The 20,923-nt window shown below is 40.8% G+C and overlaps 1 protein-coding gene across 4 annotated transcripts in view; it reads right to left on the bottom strand.

The window, feature by feature from the left end:
* The window catches only part of KCNMA1 (potassium calcium-activated channel subfamily M alpha 1), a 755,545-nt gene that overhangs the window by 321,675 nt on the left and 412,947 nt on the right, over positions 1-20,923 (bottom strand). For all 4 annotated transcript variants that reach the window (XM_061161908.1, XM_061161907.1, XM_061161903.1 and 1 more), the window contains exons 4-5: positions 2,664-2,757; positions 1,369-1,480 (exon numbers count right to left, since the gene is read on the bottom strand). In XM_061161908.1, the coding sequence (XP_061017891.1) occupies positions 1,369-1,480; positions 2,664-2,757 (206 nt within the window). The remainder of the gene's footprint in view (positions 1-1,368; positions 1,481-2,663; positions 2,758-20,923) is intronic.

Genomic DNA, 20,923 nt, shown 5'->3' on the forward strand with positions numbered 1-20,923 from the left:
AGAAACATATTTTGACACAACATTTTTGAAAAGTTATCCATTAATACCTCTACAAACTAAAATACACATACTCTTTGATCCAGCAAGTCCTCTTCCAGGAACCTGGAATTATCTCTAAAGACAGAACTGTATAGATATGTGGATGAGAGTGCTTACCAAACCACTGTTGATAGCAGAAAAGTAAACAATCATGAGGTGCATCATTTGGGTAATGGCTGAATAAATGCGCTAGAGCAATGTATGGGATTTTGCGCAACTGTCATAAAATGAATCATTACAGAGCTGAAGGGATGGCCGTTACTTATTACTTAGTAAGAGAACCAACTGCAGTGTGATGTGACTGATAACAATGGTTTCATATGAAGACCACCATCTCTAAAACACTGTGATGTGTGCACATCTGTGTTTGTTGTGGTGAAATCAGCACAAAGGAAAGATGTGGAAGTCTGTAACACTGAGCATCCCAGGGAGAGGGTAGTGATGGATGTGGGCAAAAGAGGTACTTAATATTTTCTTTACACATCTTTGACTATTGATGCTATTATATATATTACTTTGAAGAAATAGGTTAAGACCAAAAATCTCTGAAAATAAAGACAGAGGGAACCCACAAATAGTCCTCCAAGTCCTATTTCAGTCGCCCCTCTTCCCCTGTAGACTTGTGACAGCAAGAACATTCTGAGGAAGTTACTCAGTGTGACAAAGAGAACCCAATAGCTGCCTCTCTAAACCTTTGGCTCCCTTGACCATCCTCTGAATTAGTTACTTTCCCCACTAAATTATCCTAGACTTGATACAGGAAGTGACCTGTCAAGCAAATTCAGGAAGTGAGGTGTGAACACAGCTCCAGCAAAAGCTCCTCCATTAACACAGGGAAGAAGCTGGATCTCCCACAAGGTGAAGGTGTCTTATCCCAACCCACAAAGGAGCTCACAATTTTAATTAAACCACACAGGTCCACCCATCACAAAACTGTTAAGCAGACAGAAGCTAACTCTGGCAGGCAGGCCTCCTGGGGCACCTGAACCAGTTACGTGGAAAGCTTTGTGCCCATTCTCTGTTGAATGAAAAGTAAGAGAACCATGAATGCAGAGGTTCTGGCTGTGAACAGGATGACCCCTGAGCTTCAACAATGATAAAACTGCATTCTCTGAAGCACTCACGGTTCACATTCTTCTTGGCTAGTGCTTGCTTCTGAGAGAAAACTCTCACCATCAGCTTCTAAAACTCTGAGAGTTGTTCTCACAAATCCAGGAAGGCTTCTTTCTGAGAATTCTCAGACCTCCAGTGCATCCCAGATGCACCACCTTATATATTTCAGCCATGGCTCAGGAGCCAGTAAAAAAGAAGGGAGAGAGATCGACTTACCAAGCCAACTTCTGTTTAAGTATACAGACACGAACACAGGGGGGACCGTGAAGAAATCTACTACAGAGTTCACTTCAAGCCAGAACCATAGCTTATCGTTGGCTGCAATAAACTGGGGGAAAGAAAAAACAAGAGAGAGAAAGAGAAAAAATGAGAAGCATGATGCCGGCATGCAAACTATTCTCTTCCCTCCCCCCAAACTTTTTTATTTTTAATTGAAGGAAAGTCGCTTCGCAATATTGTGTTGGTCTCTGCCAAACATCAACATGAGTCAACCATAGGTATACATGTGTCCCCTCCTTCTTAAGCCTCCCCCTCACCTCCCACCTCTTCCCACCCTTCAATTCTAGAAAGTTGATACTGATGAACCTATTCACAGGGCAACAGTGGAGATGCAGACATAGAGAACAGACTCACGGACACGGGTATGGGGGAGGCGGGAGCGGGGGGAGGAATGGAGAGAGTAACATGGAAGTATATACACTACCATATGGAAAAGAGAGAGCCAGTGGGAATTTGCTATATGACTCAGGGAACTCAAACTGGGGCTCTGCAACAAACTATATTCTTTCTTCCAAAGGGTACATTTCAGTTTTTCATGGGGGCCTAGAGGGAGATGTCATGTTCTTCTTATATCTACGCCAGTCCCTTGCTATTTCTGTCTTAGAATTTGGATCCACAGTCTTTTCTAGAGAGTGACTATATGCTCTGTGAGCCTTGGAGAAAGATCAGGGAGTACATTTTTCTGCAGTTTTCAATAGCATTTTAGGGCAGTTTGAGTAATCTCACCTTTCTTGAAGTCTCTACTGTAAATATTCACCCACACAGTCTCTATACAGCTCCCTTTATAGACATGGTTTGGATAAATCCTCTGAGCCCTCAATTCTGCCAATCTACCCCCTTGATGCAATCCTCACAACTCACTGTTCTCTCAGGATTCAGTTAAGTGAGCACTGATAAACATAATTTTAAGAGTGGAAGGTTTTCCCTCATGTTTAAGGCAACCATGCATTCGTGCGTGAATAGACAGATGAGAAACAGTAGACCAGTAAGGGTGTAATAGTCATTTCAATCCTTATTTCTCCTGCTCGGAACAAAATTAACATACACATGAGGAAATGCTGACCTAAGGAAAGGACTCTCTCACAAAATGAAAATCAGAATTCGGGTCTCTTGTCTCCCTGCAAACACTGGGCTTCATCTTGCCTGCGGGAGCAGATGCTGATGGGGAATGGTCCCTAGGTACGAGACTCACACGCTCCATTGTTATACCGAGCAGTGCTGTTCAAACTTACCCGCAAGCCAAAGTAGAGAAGGAAGAATACGTTGAAAGCCATGTCGATCTGTAATGTGAAATCTTTGTAGAAATTCTGGCAGGATTCTATTGGGCTATTAGACAGGAAGAAGAGAAAAGCAAGAGGTAAATGAAAAGCATCATCACGTGTTCCACATCGCTGTGCAGTGACGGTGCTTAGGGAAGAGGACAAAATGAACGTTCAAAAAATAAAACATTTGGTCTTTGTATCCCCTGTGATCATCAAGCAAGCATTGCCAAGGGGTCTTTCCATTCAACCATACAGTCTTTTGTTCTTTGTTTTCGTCATTTGATACATGTTTTGTTTCCATTATCATTCAACAGTTGAGCTAAGAATCTAAAGAGGATCATGCAGACACCTTGAAGGAAGGACAAGCAGAAGAGATCACCAAATTCCTCAATTTCATATTAACCCTTAAAGAACTGACTTCTTTCTTTGAGAGGACACAAACCTAAGCTAAAAGCAGTCCCTCCCACTCTCCAGCACATTAGAAATGAAGTCCACTTTCAATTAAACACAGTGGTTGTGTTTTGGACCTTTTAAAAGCCATTGGTTGATTAATGATAAAGGACCAGGAGCATCTCAGGAAAGTTGTGGAGGAGAGGATCCTGGTGGATGTTCTGGTGAAACTAAATATGCAGCACTCTGATCTGGGGAAAGAAGCATTGCCCAACTGGTAGAATTCAAGACCATTAAATCAATTGAAGCAGTACTCTAAGGGTTAATTTTTATTTTCTGGCATGCGGGTTAATTGCCCTTGTGTGTGTCAAGCAGCCAATGCGAACCCCAGCACACTCTGCTCGAGTAGGCAGTCCAAAAGGTACAACTATACAAACTGGTACATGGCTTCCGTGTGCTTTCCTGCATCAAACTGATCAGAGGACCAGAGTGTGAAAAGTCCCAAAGTTTGGGCTGTATGGGAAGTAGGAAAGCCTCATAAGCCTTTCAAAGCTGTGAATGAAAATTTACAGTACACTGTTATCAGTAAGCCAATGGTACCACTCAGGCCAGGAACGTCAAGAAGGTGTGGTGAGGGAAAGGATAAGGGAGGGTGCGGAGAAGTAAAATACTTTCCCCAGATAGGAAGCAACATGGACCTCCAGGATGGGAGAGGGCTAGCTTGAGAGGTGCAGGATGGAGGATTTCCAAGTATCACCACGTTGGAAATTGCTGTGTGCAATACCAGTTAGTATAGTTGTACTTCTGTAAGGGCAATTCTTGGTTGTTCAACAGGCAGGAATCTGCAGTACAGATATGCAGGGCTCACTTAAAGGCAGGGTGACTTAGTCTGTGGGACTCTCCAATCGTGTTACATGCACTGGATTTATTCATTCTTCATCTGTATTACAAGTCAAACATGCCCTTTGTCATCTCCCAAATCACAGATATGTGGAAAACCCTACAGACAAGCATGAAGAGGAATCTACATTTGCATTTACAAACTAAGCAGACTGAACAAAAAATAAACAGTGAAAACCGTTTGTATAAAGGAAATGGCAAGTATTGGGTTTTCACTAAGGGAAAGTGGGAGGAAAGATAGCATGGAATTTGCTTACTCCAATGCTGAAAGAAGGCAGGAGCAAAAGAGACTGAACACCATAGCCTGCCACTGCTCTCTGCCTGCTCCCTCACTCAGAGTCAGTGAAAAAAGGAGAATCTAGGACAGGAGTTAACAAGTGACACTTCTGCAATCCTCAATCTATGATGGAATTTTGTTTTGTTTCAAGAACAAGACCCTCGGGGTCCACAAGTGTTAGAGTTCTTTGCTACTCTAGGTACAGTGGAAAGAAGTATATGAACTAGGTTGACCAGAAGTCCACTATTGATCCCAAGTGATGAGACCATGCGTCTCTATACTATGTAAGCCACAGGTATGATGTGCTACCAAAATACTGAAGAGTAAATGGTGTATGTGTGCATGTAGGTGTGTGCACAAGAGTGAGCGAGAGATTGAGGATGGGGGAGGATCCTGCAGGGAAATACAATATTGTACTCATGTCTTCCCTTGTGCCAGCAGTGACTTAGCTGTGTATTATAAACTTGTCCACATCAAGATGGATGTGTATATAATCAAAGGGACAGAGATGTCCCAAGTCTGCTATGGAAAACCCACTATAACTTCACCAAGGCCAAATGATAACCTTAATTATTGCCCTCACAATAGTCATTGGTGGCACATTTGGGGGTCCTTGTGAGTTCCTTAACTCCTATTACTTCCATGGCTTCTGTGTCAATTTCAAAGTAACCTTGAAACACACTGAATAGGAAAGTATTTGCTAGGCTGTGGAAGAGAATGGAACAGTGGGGGAAGAGATGCTAGCTCAATACCACTGAAGGTATTTTGGTTCAACATAAATGGAAGCAGATAATTAAAACAGTATAAGGAATTGGGCTGTAGCAACTAATTTCCATTATCCCTTGCCTTCCTTGTCATTTCTGCTGCTCCCTCCTATACTGCCCATCCCCAAAGGCAGCAATAAGAGGGCTTGATGGTAAAGTACACTGAGCTGAAAAATATACCTCTACAACACCCTGATTTACAGAAAGCAATGTTGAAATCAAAATAGACTTTTTCTCTGGTCTTTCAGAATTTTAGAGAATTAATTTAATCATCCTTTTATATCATTCCTTGAGACTTATACTTTGAGCTGAAATAATAAAGGGAGTAAATTATGCTGCTGGGGCTGGCAGCTTTCCCTCTGGCTGAAGCTCACCAGTAATATGAGCCACTCTGCTAAGATGAAGTAGGAGAGAAACAGGAAATTCTGGGACAGAAGAGGCTGGCCCCTGGAATCCAGATAGGATCAGAGTGGTCAGAGAGTCTATTTTCTATCCCTCTCAGCTCTTTCCTGGTTGCATGAGAGACCAAGGAGAAATCTCCTGCTTAGTTTTCTCAAGAGATATCAGAACTGTTTATCAAGATCCCCTCTGAGATAAATCCTCTGAGTGCCTTTAGTCCATGGACTCATACAGTCAAAGACCACAGAGAGAGACTCTAAAGCCCCATCATTTCATTCCTCAAATGGAAACAACCCACAGAGAAGTTCATTGATCTTATAAAAAGAAAATGCAGAATTCAACAACAAAAGGGTTGGCCATACTGGCCAGGATTTATTTTCCTCCCAATGAGACTTTATCTTAATGATTAATGCTCATTGTAGAATGGAGAATGAAATATAAACTCTTCTTCCTTTTTGTGTAAAATAGAAGAGTTCCTTGTCTAGAAGTTTTAGGAGTTTTCCTAACTCTCTGAGCCTGGCTGCCCAAACCTTTCAAAACATTTCCCCAGAACAGTGTTTCTCAAACTTCAGCATGTACCTAGAGGGCTTGGTAAAACACTGGTGGACCCCATTTTTCAGAGCTACTGATCCAGTGGGTCTGGTATGGGACCCTAAGAATTTGCATTTCCCAGATGCAGCTGCTCATCCAGGAACCACACTTTGAGAATCACAGCTCTTAAAGAACTCTCCTGCAACTACACATTAGGGATAGGTGTTGCTGCTTGAGGTGATTCCCATTCAGACCTGAATAAAGAGGATTAAGCATTTGGGCCCATCCCTGGACACCCACCTGCCTTCTACTTAACTAAGTGCTGAGATCAAGGGGTTAAAAGGAGACTTTCAGTTTCAGATGTGGACAAGGTGGGTGGGGGTGGAGCGGAATTAAGACAGTACAGGGAAGTAATTATTGGGCTGGCCAAAAAGTTCATTCAGGTTTCTCTGTAAGATTTTATAGAAAAACCCAAATGAACCTTTTGGCCAATCCAATAAATACAATGCCACCATGCAAGCTTCACCAATGACATTCCAATCAACAACCAGAGAGTGCCTGAGGAGCACATTTTTAGTTTAAGATTAAAAGGAAAAATAATGAGGGCTGGATGGGGAGAGGTTATGGAGACTGCCATTTATAAGAGATAAAGAAATGTTAAGCATCTTAGGAACAACAGCAGCAGCAGCAGACATTTGAAATGATTTAATAAACAATGCACGAGAGGGAAGGGACTAGCTGAGGAACAAAATAGCACTTTGGGAAATAATTTCCAACATTTACATTCTCCTCACTCTTGTGGCTAGTCCCTTTTTAAATTGGATGACACCATCTCAATTCCCATCAGGATTATGGACCAGGGGAGTTCAGGCCCACAGAACTGCAGACATGAATTAATACAATAAGCTTAATGATTCCAGACTCTCCTCCTAGTCTCAACTCTGCAATGTTGCCAGATTAATTTAATTAAAAGGTGTCATTCATCCACTATTGTGGCTCTCTCCTGCCTAATGCATCAACTCCAAGTCTCACTGAGAAAAACCTCTAAAACCCAGCCTCAGTCTACATCTCTTGTTTTATTTTCTACCATGCTCCAGGCCAAAGCTCTTCCTACCATGAGCTGATGCCTTCATCACTTCATGTATATGACTCTCATATTCCTATTTCTAACCCTATGCTTTTACTGTGAACTCTTCAAATGCTCCTTCCTCTTTGAGTTCAAATCTCAGGCAGTCTTCAAGGCCAACCAGAAGGCATGCCTTGGCTTTCTGTCCTCACTGAACTTTCGCATCTTGAATTCTCATAGCACTAGGAGTAAGGAATTCTAAACTGCTTTGGAATGTTGGTTCTTACTCAATATAATACTTGGCAATTGCATAGAGTTTACACATACTATTGCACTTGTCCTCACAACTTGGCAAAATCAAGTAGCAGATATTTTGATCTATTCCCCATTTTTCATACAGAGAAGCAGAGGCTCAGAAACCTACTAAAGATCATGTGGCTATGTGGTAGAGTTGGGATAGGAAATCTCAATATCCCTTCTGCCATACCACCTCCCTTCTCCAGACCAATTGCAATATCCTTGGAGAGGAAACAAGAAGCATAAGACATAGTATCTGCTATCCATAGGGCCTGGCATGAAGCTTATATAAATCAAGAGGGGTTGACAATGAGGGTGTGACTGATTTATGGAGGAGGTAAAACTGTCCTAGAAAAACATGTATGTGTTTGTGGAATGTTCTGGGAAAATTCAGAGGAAGCTGAACTGTCCAAACTGTATCTAACCCTCCTCTGTGAAGACTGACATGTGAGATATTACTAATCCCCAAAAGTCCTTCCTGGGACCCTGCATAGTAGTGATGTCATGGAGCTTGACCTTAACTGCTGAGGTAAGTTCCTCTGCCTATAGAGAAATAAAGCCTAGTTTTCCATATTCTTAAAGATGGATACCTCAATTTTCTCTCAGCCTCTCTTATTCTAGGAGAACAAGAAAGTATACAGCAATGGATGATAATCTTTAGACACTGTTAACACTTCTAATCATGGATTAGACAATGAATAAGTTTTGCATTCCATTGGATCAAAATATAGAAAAATTACATCATATAGTCATGGATATTAAGAAACCTATCTGTGATGAAGAGGGAGTAAATCTAAGTGAACTGAGATTTTTTAGTATTGTTAAGATATATGGGATAAGTAAAATGCTTTGGTTTTCTTTCCCACAAAATAGAAATAAAAGCACCCAGTTAATCAGACTATTTGAGACCAAGAAATTTTAAAAGGGAGGCCAGATGTTACAATATACTCCAAATTAGAAATCAATGTTATTGTTCATATAATTTTAGGTCTCACAAAAGAGACCTAAAATTCACCTACCATTGTGGCTGTCTCCTGCCTCATGCATCAACTCGAAGTCTGGCTGAGAAAAACCTCTGAAACCCAGCCTCAGCCTACATCTCTTATTTTATTTTCTACCATGCTCCAGGCCAAAGCTCTTCCTACCATGAGCTGGTGCCTTGGGTCTCTTGCAAGAATTTTAGGTCTCTTGCAAGCTAATAACAATAGTGGATTTTGTGAATGGTATAATACTTATTAGTCAATGATAAAGCAAGAATCTTTATGTAGAACATGGTCTTCTAAACTAGACAGCACCTCAGGAGTGCCCAGGTCTTGAATGGATCCAAGTTGAGGGCTTTCTATCTGTTTGCTTTTCTTAGTGTTCCCATTTTAATTGCCTTAACAGAGCTATGTACTTAAGAGCTAATCTTTCCAATTTTGGTGCTTTGGTGTCTTTACTGGCTGGGGTACGTGTTCAGTAAGTTGTGTAGTTTTCATGAGTTTAACCAAACAGAAGTTGACCTGTTCTGTTCACCATCATTGTGACTTTATCATCGAACATCTTGAAGTTGTTATCTTCTAAGATATTGTTACTGTTGATGGGTAAATTTGTGTTCATTTATTCATCAATACTAACAATAACATCAGAATATGCCCTTTGTTTCATCTTAAAACACTTTTCTTAGATCTTGCAATGGCTCTAATGAGCACAGAAAACATTTTTTGTTACTTGCAGTACTGCCGTACCGTGATCTCAAGCCAGCTGGTTAAACGGCTTTGTTGGGAAATCTTCGGTTATGGGTTTGTATCAATCGGCCTATTAATCTTTCTGACAGCAGCAGGCTTCTAATTATGCCTCTGCTCAATTGATGAGATGTAATCCAACAGCCACAAGCATATGCCTCATTAGGGTCGTGTTGAAATGAATTGGAACAAATGGAGAGGTAGTATGTAAACCCTCACTACTTGCTGGAACGCTACGTGCTCTGTCTTCCTGAGCTCTGAGGGATCAGAGAGCCCTGAACAATGGTAGCAGCAGACTTCAGAGTGGCTGTGTGGCTCAGGGTGCCTACCTGAATGATTAGCCCTAATAATTAAGCATTCTTCTAGGAGACAAAGCAAGTGACACAGATTGCTGATGGAGGGAACAAAACATGTCAGTTCCTTACACACTGGATTTTTCAATGAAACACACAGACAATCTGTTTTCAGGAAACCTCTGTCACTTTCTTGCAAGCTCTTCTGAATTATCTCACAAGATTTCAATATGCTGAGTTTAGGTTTTCTTTCTCCTCTTCGTCTCTCCTGTCTTCTAATCCACTAATGCACTCAAATAAGTAAATCAGAAGTGAAACATGGGCACTACAAGTTGACTTCAAGAGTGGTTAGCAGTTGGGTAGTTTAGGACTTCAACAGAAGAGTTAAGATACCAATTCTCACTTACATACAGAATGGTAAGCACATGATCTCACCTCTTCAAGCCTTGGTTTCCTCATCTGTAAGCTGGATATAAGGCACAAGCCTCAAAGGCTGTTGTGAGAATGAAATCAGATAACTGAAGACTAATTACTAAACAAGTGATACTTATCTTAAAAACAAAGATAATAGTAATAATGATAATAAGAAATGTTTGTAGAAAAATGCCCCAAAAGGCAATTATCCAAATGAACAAAAACAGACAGAATTAGTTATTTCACACTCTATTTTTTTTGGATCTGCTTTATTGCCTCCTTATCAGGTGTTGCAATATAATTCAAATGCCCAATAGGATTTGCAGTGAGCTGACATCTGGTGTGATTCTATATATTACAACATTAACTTTGGGTAACATCGAAAAAAAGAAACACCAGGAAAAAGATATTTCCATGAAGGCAGTCATACAAGTCTCATAAATTCTAAATAATTAACCAAGATTTCCCAGCATAGAAGACCATGAGTCACTTTAATAAGGGGCCACAGGACATGTGTATTCTCCTTTTTTTGGGTCTTGAGCAGAGGAAAGAGTTTAATTTGCCTGGATGGCTTAGCATGGATCTGGAGGAAAGGCAGGGGGCTGAACGAGTCATAGGTCTTCTGACTATCACTTCCAATTCTATGTACATAAGATTATGTATTTCTTCGGTGTTGGACTCTCAAAATGATGTCCAAGACAACCTACCCACTAATGCTTGTTTTCTGCAGTTTATTTACAGACTACAATTATTTCAATCACAGTTGTTAGCAGGGTGGAATTACTATTTGTATTTGCCAGAAACTTTTATGCAATAAATCAGAATTAAGCTACTGTGTTAAACAGAGTCTTGCCAAATGAGCACTGCTTCAGTTTTCACCAAACTGTCTGAGCAGGCTGACCGAATGATTCTTACTCCCTTGCTTCTCTACCTCCACTGACTCAAGTCAGCTCCTCTGCAGTGAACTCTTATTTTTCTAGTAGAGGGACGTGATGGAGTACATGATTGAAACAGCCCTTGGTGCACAGACACACACACAGATACTACAAAACAGAGTTCTTCAAGGGCCGGGTCAGTGAACCACGCACAGGTGTCGGGTGGTACCCGTGGAGGGACACACGCTCGTGCATGTATCCATAGCCTTCCAGCACCACGGCTGCTCTCTACCCAACTCCATCTTTACTCTGGGACCATCCACAACACCAGACAGCCTGGATGAGGTGATCAGAAATAGGAAGAAGAAAGAGGAGGAAAGAAGTCCCAGGTCTGAAAGGAGAAGAAAGAATTCAGACATAGTGCCTGGCATAGGGGAAAGGGGATGGGCAGTAGTACCTCTGACTCCTGGAGCCCTATTCCGCTCACGTCTACAAAAGCTTAGACTTGAGGAAGGAAAAATCAAGCAGTCATCCCAACACTGCCTTCTGCCTCCAATGCCTTTTTTTTTTTTTCTGGATGTTAAATGTTTCAACATGTTTTAAGAGGCCCATAAACAATCATTTCTAACTAGTAATAACCAATCATCAGCTTTGAGACACCGGGGAGCAGTTGTCTGGTGTGCCTGCTTCTTAAAGAGAGAGCAAGATTAAAGAATAGCCTGGGATAGTCTTGAGGCACTTCAGCCTCAAGGTTGCCTACAGAAGCAGCTCTCCGGATTGTCAAAAGTCTCTTAGAAAAAGCATGAGCTCGCTATTTACAAAAGCTGGCTCATCAGGGCAAGGTTGAGCAGGTGGGTTGGGACTTCCACAGTACAACAGGTTTTCAATTCATCGTGGAATCTCTTTGGGCTATTATTGGATATAGATGTCAAAATTCTTCTCTCTGACCCTTCTTCTTATACTTGTCTTAGACTCTTCTAGGCACTTCTTGGTCACTCATTTGTCTCCTACTTATTCAGCTTATGCCATATGCTTCCATCCCCGTCTTCCTCCCTGACATAATCGTGATGCACCTGGACAGCCTGACCTTGGTAATGCCTCCTTGCTATAGGTCTACCTGCCAGGATTAGGGTGGGGAAGCCTGTGCTGGGTACCAGCCTGGCAGTCTCACCTGATACATATAATAAGGATGCATGAGACAGCTCCCTTTCCTATTCTCTTTGACAAAATCTAATATTCTATCGGCAGCCTAAAAGACCTACCACAGTTTCAACCCTGCTATTCACCCCAGCCACATCGGGACCCAAGCAGAGTGGCAAGCACGCCCCTCAGTGGTTCCATGCAAAGGGCTACCCTGATGAAGAATGCCAACACTGAGGGCCTCCCTGGCATGAACTGTTGGAGGCTCAAGGCCCTTTGGGGGATAGTAATGAGAAAAAATAATTATTTAAAGAAACAGCTGCCCCCTTTACCTGCAACTTGACTTTGAAGAATAGAAAACACTGTCACATAACATATATCCTCAACACCAGGACCCTGCCATTTGTTAAAAGCTACATATGAATTTTAAGTGATGCCAAAGGATAATGATGATAGCTTTGTTTCTGATATCCTGAGTTGTTGTTTTTTTTTTTTTTTTCTCTTTCATTTGTTTTTTGGTGTTTGATTTTTAAGAAGACACAGAGAAAGACCTGGTACAAGTCTTTCTGACATCTGGCATACAGAACAATTATACCTTTATTACAAGGAAATAAAATAGCTGTGTCTTAGCTCTGTCTTTGGCTGACAGCTGAGGCATGAAAGTTTCGCAAGTATTCCTATTTAGGAATTTTGTTGAGAGCCCAGCAGCCTCACAGCCAAAAAGCAGAGTCTGAGATGTTGCCGATTAGAAGCCTTGAGTCTGCTGAGTACAAAGCAAGAAGAGTCATTCCTTAGGAATGTCATAAAGTGACCTGGGCCATGGAGACCAATGTCTCCATAGAATATCAAGTTGCCTTAGAAACAAATCATCATCACTAACAAGGAAAATGGTAACTTGTTAACGCCTATGATTTTATAACCGTGTCTTCAAGTATATACTCGTTCATACTATCCTTAACTACTTCGTGAAAACAAATTCTCTCTTAGAATATTTCTTTTCCTTCATTTAGTTTTCTTTCTTGCTTATTTCCAGTTAGCATTGGAAATGACTTATATGTCAAAATAGTCCTGCTCATGCCTCAGAAAAAAAAAAATAGCTCTATCATATCAATCAATGGTGTCCCTATGATTTTGGATCCAAATTTAGTAAAGAATATCATGAATGCCATGCTCTATGGGGTGAAGTTTCTTTTTCCTTCCTTCCTTCTGCAGGTCCTCTTTTCAATTATATTGCCACATCTTTGATTTTTCCTTGAGAATTGTTTTCCCATCACTGTAAAACCATCTCTGGGAAGGACTCAGGAAGACCCTGGAAATCTGATTGCTTATGATTTTCTCCTTTGTCTCCACGAATGGACCCACTTATCCTCACACTGTGTTGGGTTTCAGAAATTCTTTCATTTTATCCAGAAGCACTGTGGTTTCAGAGAAAGAGGAATCAGCCTCTTTGCTGAAGAACCTGAAAAGAAGGATCAGTTGTTTCATTTACAAAACCCCAGATAAAAGCCCTGGGCAAGTGAGAGCATTTCAACATGCTGGGGGCAGCATCACCTGCTCTGCACAGGTCTGTCTGCACAATAATGCCATCTAAGCTCCTTCCAGAAAGGGAAATGCCTCCATTCAAAGGACCTTTACACTGGTGACCAAAAGGACATGTTATGAAATTCTAAGCAAAGTCTACTTATATCGGGTGACTGGGATACGTTTAATAAAACAGGGGAAAATAGAAGAGAAAATAGAGCTTCAATCTACCAAATCCCCCAGATATAAAGAACTCACGATTCATGAGGGAAAACTAAAAACAAGATACAAAGCCTTCAATTTTGTGTCATTATGACTGCTCAGTGCATAGTTTTAATCTAAGGGGTGCTGCCAAGCTAGCACTGCCAAGAATCTCTAGGAATTATTATTCTTACCCTAGGATTATGAGAAGTTTGCTAATGCCCACCTGTCATCCTACTCAATTTACAGCCATTGTAATCTAAAATGTCTCTATTTATATAAAATAACAAAAAACTCTAGTAAGAAAACAGTTCCTGACAAGTATGCTTTATAAAAGTCCATTCTGAGAATAAAAGGGAGTAAAAAAGAGGAAATAAAACATGCTTTTTTAAAAAAAGAACACATTTAAAGAAAGCCCTAAGGCAAAAACATATTTCAAAGAGAGAAAATGGTTGCAATTACTAATTAATAATGCAAATACAACATCAACATGCTTCACTGGCTATGATAGTCCTTTTTAATGCTACCAGTTCACATCTTTTAAAGTTGAATTAATGGTATTCCTGTTAATACAATAATCTAAGAGAAAGATCCACGATCACATTCCCCAGGATATGTAGCTTAAGAGGTACTTTTAAAATTAGGTGTATAAATTTAGACCTAAGCAAAGATTAGGTCTAAATGATTAGATCTAAGCAAAAGCAAATGAGGTAACAGTCTTCAAAAAGATGTGATAAGGTACTGTAACTCTGGCCACTTTGGGCACATCCGTGCAGAGGTGGGCATCTATCTGTAGGACTATAGGTAAAATGCTATTTGGAAAAATGACTCTCACTTCTAAATTCTCTGTCGTTAACTTTTGCTCAGCCTATCCTTAAAAACAGAAGATTCATTTCTCTCTTTCCCAACTTTCTAGGCTTGATCTTTTAATGGGCTGAGTGGCCTTTGTGATATCACAGCAAACTGGGCGCCCTCAATGACAGGCAAAGAGAATCTTAGATCCTAGGACTTTAGTGTATCAGTGTGTTCGCCACTTCGATTCCATGCATGTGCCCGGTGCTTACTACATTCAGGTCCGGGCCTGGCGGGGAAGCACGTGACATGCATGGGCAGTGCGGGGAAAGGATCTGGTTAACCTGGAGGCGACAACCAAAAGGGTGAGGTTGCATCATGCAATGAAAATCACAGCTTGGCCTCAGCTGCCATGCAGAAAAGACCTACATCAAAGAGTCTGCAGTGCGGCTCCTGGGTAAGAGTCGATATGAGAGAGGTGAGTTACTTCAGCAATGAAAGACACAGGCAGAAAAATGTTCAAACCACTCTAAACAAAACACTGTACAGAGCACTGGCATTACACGTGAGGAGAGGCAGCTCTGGGGACAAGGAGGGGAGAGACGGAGGGGGGAAGGTGAGGACAGACTAGTTGTTACTCGGATGAGATGGTGTCCCTGGCCCACCCAATATATGCAGGTCTTTTTATAATGTATGTTGCATTGAACAAATAACTCGTTAGACTCTTTAACATCATCCATAATTGTCAATTCAACGCTTTGAAAATTCAGGAGAAGCAAGGCATCCATTACAAGAAGATACACACCATGATTTCCTGGGTTACGGTTCATTACAGAATCAGAGCTGAGCTGGGCAGATAAATACAGACGGTTAAGTGCCAACATCCTTAACATACTAGTTACAGAGTTCATGGTGACTCCCAGTGCGAAGCATGATATTGAAGGAACCCAACAGTTATGAAAACTCGGGTTGGTGCAAGGGTAGGTAACCCTATGCTAGTATGACCCCCAGAAGCCACCTATGAGCCTGAATTTAAACCCACTCCCGAGGGGAGCAATCTTTTCATCATCTCAGCATGCATAACAGGTCAGAAGTGAGTTCACCCCATGTATACCTTAACCATTTCACAGAACCTTAGTTACAGGTGAGATTTCCTAAAGGTGTTTCTATCAAAATCAGTTGAATAGCAAAAACAATAAAAACAGAAGTTTAAAGTTCTTTTTAAAGAAACAAAAATACTACTGACTCAGCAGGAGCCCATCATACCCTTCTCTGATATCAAGGCCACGGCGACAGGAATGAACACAGACTGAACACAACTCAAAAGATGGTGCAATCTAGCCCCAGCTCACACTTTCTCTCTCCTGGTTCTGACCAGAAATAGTAGTCCTCTTAAAATATTCTCCTGGACATACGAGCTCAACCTTCACCTTCCCTGCACCTGTGATTACAGCCATGAATGGGCAGGGCATGCTTTCAATCTCACATGCTGAGAGAGCTGGACTTCCGCCAGGATCCCTGGAATGTGTGGATGGATGCCGGTAGAAACAAAATCCATTTTCCTCCCAGCACCTCTCCTTATGCCTCAAGGTGTAGCTGTTTCCACTTGTTCACAATTTATTCCCTTTTATTGATTACAAACTTGAACATTTAAGTTGAATGTTTTCAAAAAACACTACAGTTTTGAACAATACTATAATAGTCCGTACATTCATTTGGCAATTTTCTCTGAGGTTCTCCTTCTGTGACCTGTACTCTGCTGGTTCTAGGGACACGGACTGATATTTTCTAAAGTAACTGCTACCCTGCTCTTAGCAGACACTCAGGAAATGCAGCTGGGAAGGCACTGAAGTGGGGCAGCCCCTGGACCATGACCTCATTTCAAAAGATAATGTGATAGGTCTGTGTTTTTACTGTGAGTTTAGCTAATCATGTTTTCTTTTTCACAAGTCTGAGGGCAGAGGGTTCATTTTCTTCATGTTAGCATTTGTACTCCTGTCCTGGCTTCATGGAAACTCCAAATAAGAATGAATTTGGAACAAATGAAAATCCACCAGACAAGCATGACCACATGGTCACAACAGTATATAAACAAAACTTGCCTGTTTCTGCTTCATCAGCTAAGAGTACTGAGTCCCCACAATCCTTCTACAAGAAAGTTAAGTGAGCATCGAACATCCTGGGTAACTTCTAAAGGGAAAGTATACTATCAAAAGTGGTATTTTCCCTCTTGCTGTCTTGACTCAGATAAGAAAACTACACAATCCCCTCCCCAGAATTAACATTCTTGAGCAAATTTCCGAGCAACCAGCTAGAAAACCACAAGAGATAAGAGCTCCGACCCATGTTCCCAAGCATCTCCCTCAGCAACTCAGTATCTCTGCTTCACCTGCTCCTGCCCAAACCTGTGTTCCTGCCAAGAAGTAGTGATAACTGTGTGCATATCCATATGCACCCATCCACCTGTGGTATCAGATGAACATGACGAACATGACGCTGTGAGAAAAACTTTTCCGTAGATAGCAAGTTTCCATCTTGATCAACAGAAGTGACCTAGGTGTTATTTGGAGAAGCTAAAAGAAAGTGATTAAAAAAAAAAAAAAAAACCCATATATACTGTATTCACAAGTAGTCAACTGAATTACAATAGTTTTTAGTGAGATTTTAAACCTCAATCTGTCATTTTGAAATAAGTACCATTTTAAAATTCAGTAATGTGACCTTATGAAAATGTTGGTGTATATTTTTCAACTTATTGATCTTTTCTTCAAGCTTGGCATTCTTCAAGTCTCACAATGGAATTTCTTTGTACTGAAGAAAGAATTCTGTATTCTTACTGGAGAGGTTAAAATATAAAAACATGCAATAAAATATCTTCAAACTATACAGAAAAAAAAGTGTTTCTAAAAACCAGTAGAAAGCTAAAAAAGGTAGTATGTGAGTCAACAATATTGTGCCAATGTCAGTTTTCTGGTTTTAACAACATACTATGGCTAAGTAACATATAGTACTCAATATATGGCACTCTCATTGGAGGAAATGTGCATAGTAACTTTGTATTGCTTTTTCAACTCCTTGAAACTATTTCAAAATCAAGTTATAATAGCAAAATAATCAGTTATTTTGGTTGCTTACATTTATCTTAGCCAGGTATCAAGCAGGTATTCTATTTATGGTGATAGGACCCTTAAAAAATATATACAAACTGATTTCTTTAGAAGTCATTTATTTGGCACCTGTTATCTGTGTAGTAATGTGTTCAATTCCAAAAGATACAAAAGAGGTACAAGAGAAGCTCGCAATGCCAATCAGTATTAACTAGCTTCCTCCCTTTCTCAAAGGAATATCAATTGAGGCAGAGATGTTGTTTATCTACTAGGAAAATATTCACAGACGATCCCTCAAGACAAAATCAACTCTCAATAAATATAGTTCACTAATGTGATAAGGAAACTCCTAGATTAACCAGCAGGAATCTCCTCAGGTAAGCAGATGTTGGGTGACGAGTTATGTTGAGTGATGCTGCTGATGTTATGATGGTCCCCCTACTTAAAGCTGCTCCTGGACTAAGCTATCCTTTTGTTCGTTTTTTTTTCATTCTCATTTCCTTTCATGGAGTTCAATACTTCCCATACTAAGGAGCCAATAATTGAAACCTGCTTAATTATGGTACAAGGTGATATGAAGAGATCAGTTCAGTTCAGTCGCTCAGTTGTGTCTGACTCTTTGTGACCCCATGGACTGCAGCATGCCCCACTTCCCTGTCCATTACCAGCTTCAGAGCTTGCTCAAACTCATGTCCATCAAGTCAGTGATGCCATCCAACCATCTCATCCTCTGTCATCCCCTTCTCCTCCTGCCTTCAATCTTTCCCAGCATCAGGGGCTTTTGCAAGAAGTCAGTTCTTTGCATCAGGTGGCCAAAGTACTGGAGCTTCAGCTTCAGCATCAACCTTCCAATGAATATTCAGGACTGATTTCCTTTAGGATGGACTGATTTGATCTCCTTGCAGTCCAAGGGACTCTCAAGAGTCTTCTCCAACACCACAGTTCAAAAGCATCAATTCTTCAGTGCTCAGCTTTCTTTATAGTCCAACTCTCACATCCATACATGATTACTGGGAAAACCATAGCTTTGATTAGATGGACCTTTGTCAGCAAAGTAATGTCTCTGCCTTTTAATATGCTGTCTAGATTGGGCATAGCTTCTCTTCCAAGGAGCGAGTATCTTTTAATTTCATGGCTGCAATCACCAGCTGCAGCGATTTTGGAGCCCAAGAAAATAAAGTCTGTCACTGTTTCCGTTTTTTCCCCATCTATTTGCCATGAAGTGATGGAACTGGATGCCATGATCTTCATTTTTTGAATGTTGAGTTTTAAGCCAGCTTTTCAACTCCCCACTTTCACTTTCATCAAGAGGCCCTTTAGTTCCTCTTCACTTTGTGCCATAAGGGTGGTGTCATCTGTGTACCTTAGGTTGTTGATATTTCTCCTGGCAATCTTGATTCCAGCTTGTACTTCATCCAGCCCGGCATTTCACATGATGCACTCTACATATAAGTTAAATAAATAGGGTGACAATACACAGCCTTGACATACTCCTTTCCTGATTTGGAACCAGTCTGTTATTCCATATCTGGTTCTAACTGTTGCTTCTTGACCTGCATACAGATTTCTTAGGAAGCAGGCAAGGTGGTCTGATATTCCCATCTCTTGAAAAATTTTCCATAGTTTGCTGTGATCTACACAGTCAAAGGCTTTGGTGTAATCAATAAAGCAGAAGTAGATATTTTTCTATAATTCTCTTGCTTTTTCTATGATCCATCAGATGTTGGCAATTTGACCTTCGGTTCCTCTGCCTTTTCTAAATTTAGCTTGAACATATAACAAGATCTATGAAGAGATACTTAGATTTTAAAAAATAACCTAAAATACTTTAAGAATGAATTCATAATTGTAGAATTATAAAATTCTAAATCGCAATTTAGAAAGAGAGATATTTTGGAGTAAAGGTTTTTGCAGCATCCTCCAAGTCACCCAAGGGTAACTATCTACTCTATCTACCAAAATGATGTCCTAGGTAATTCTACTGGAAGTAAAGTCAAGCCAAAGTAAGGCAGTAAAGATAGATCCTTAAAATGCCAATGACTTTTCAAGAAATATGTCATCTGTTTTATCTTTCTAAGACGTTTTCTCTAAAACAAAAGAAAAATGGAGAAACGTGCAAAGAATAAAATCTCCTGGAACTGAAGCCTCACAAATGAATATCCAGGAAGAGGAATTCAATCCTTCCTGAAATAGAAGATGCGGCCCTGCTGTTAACCTAACACTGTTATTACCTGTAGGTGGTTTGGGCTTATGAAGCGTCTGAAACTTCTATCTTCCCCTAGTTGTTTAAAAGACAAACAATCAGAACTGCTCAAACTGGAAATAAATGAGTTATGCAAACCACTACCTGAGGAGCCAGAAGCTCCTACTATGAAGAAGGTCCTATCTTAACTGCATTATATATATATATTTTTAAGAATTTCTTAACCAGTGGAAGACAGAAGACTCACAGAACTATCCAGCATCCATAAGAATGAATGTCAGCTAAGAAAGAATGGACTGGTGAAGTCAACTTTCTCTTTCACGCCTATGCTCTTCGCTTGAAAACTCTCACTCAGTCACCTTGGAACACAGCTCAGTGGTTACCTCCTCCAGGAAGCTCTCTGTAATCCCTCCCTCACCAGCAAGGAGGTTAGCCATTTTCTGGGTTTCCCGTTATTTATGGGTGCTTTCACTGTAGCACTCCTAACTCACTCAGTGGTCATTTATTTGTTTTCTTATCTCTCTCCCTTCTTTACTATAGATTGTGAGTTCCCTAAGAGAGACTGTGGGGTCATTTTTTGTGTCTGTGTTCCTGCTAGCAGAGTGCCCAAGTAGGCACTCAACAAATGTTTAAGGAAGAGGAGAAGAATAGAACAAAGAAATGGATGGATCTGGGGACAATTGATCACAACCCATTAGCACCTAGAGGAGTTGCCAAGCCTTCTAGAGAAATCCCAACCTCTCACTTGACTTTAAATGGGCCCAGCGTTCCCATATGGATTGAGAACTTAAATATGTGACAATAACTATTGTAGCCATGATATTTCTACAATGCCTAGTGGATGCAGTATCCTCAAAAGACTAATTTATGGGCTCCTTCCATGTCCCAGGAGAGTTACAGGTTATCTCCCCTAAGATGTATAAGGAGATTTGAAGCCTTAGGATGAGAATGGTCTTGGAGATAGCAAGATTCACCACTCAGTGAGGCCAACTGACCCACCAGCTGTGAAAAGCCAAAGCTCCAGGCGGGTCACAGGAGATTTTGAATCCTATAATGGGAAGGATCTCCACTGGGGCACTTGATTTCTCTGTGTCACGTAGGCATCCCAAAACGAAATGCCTAATGCCAGATTAAACCTCATTTCTCTCAAACTAATGAACCGGTATTTTTCTCTTTAAAGAAGGATTGTCTTCTGTCATAGGGAGGCCAGGATGGAAAGAATACATAGAGATGACTGGAGTCTCAATTCACTATTCTTCCTTTTCTTCACATGATGTCTATTTTTTGTGCTCTAGATTAAGAAGGTGATCCAAGCTTGGCATTAGCATATTAGCAG

This window comes from Dama dama, chromosome 15 (assembly GCF_033118175.1).
Source record: "Dama dama isolate Ldn47 chromosome 15, ASM3311817v1, whole genome shotgun sequence".
In the NCBI taxonomy this organism is placed as follows: Eukaryota; Metazoa; Chordata; class Mammalia; order Artiodactyla; family Cervidae; genus Dama; species Dama dama.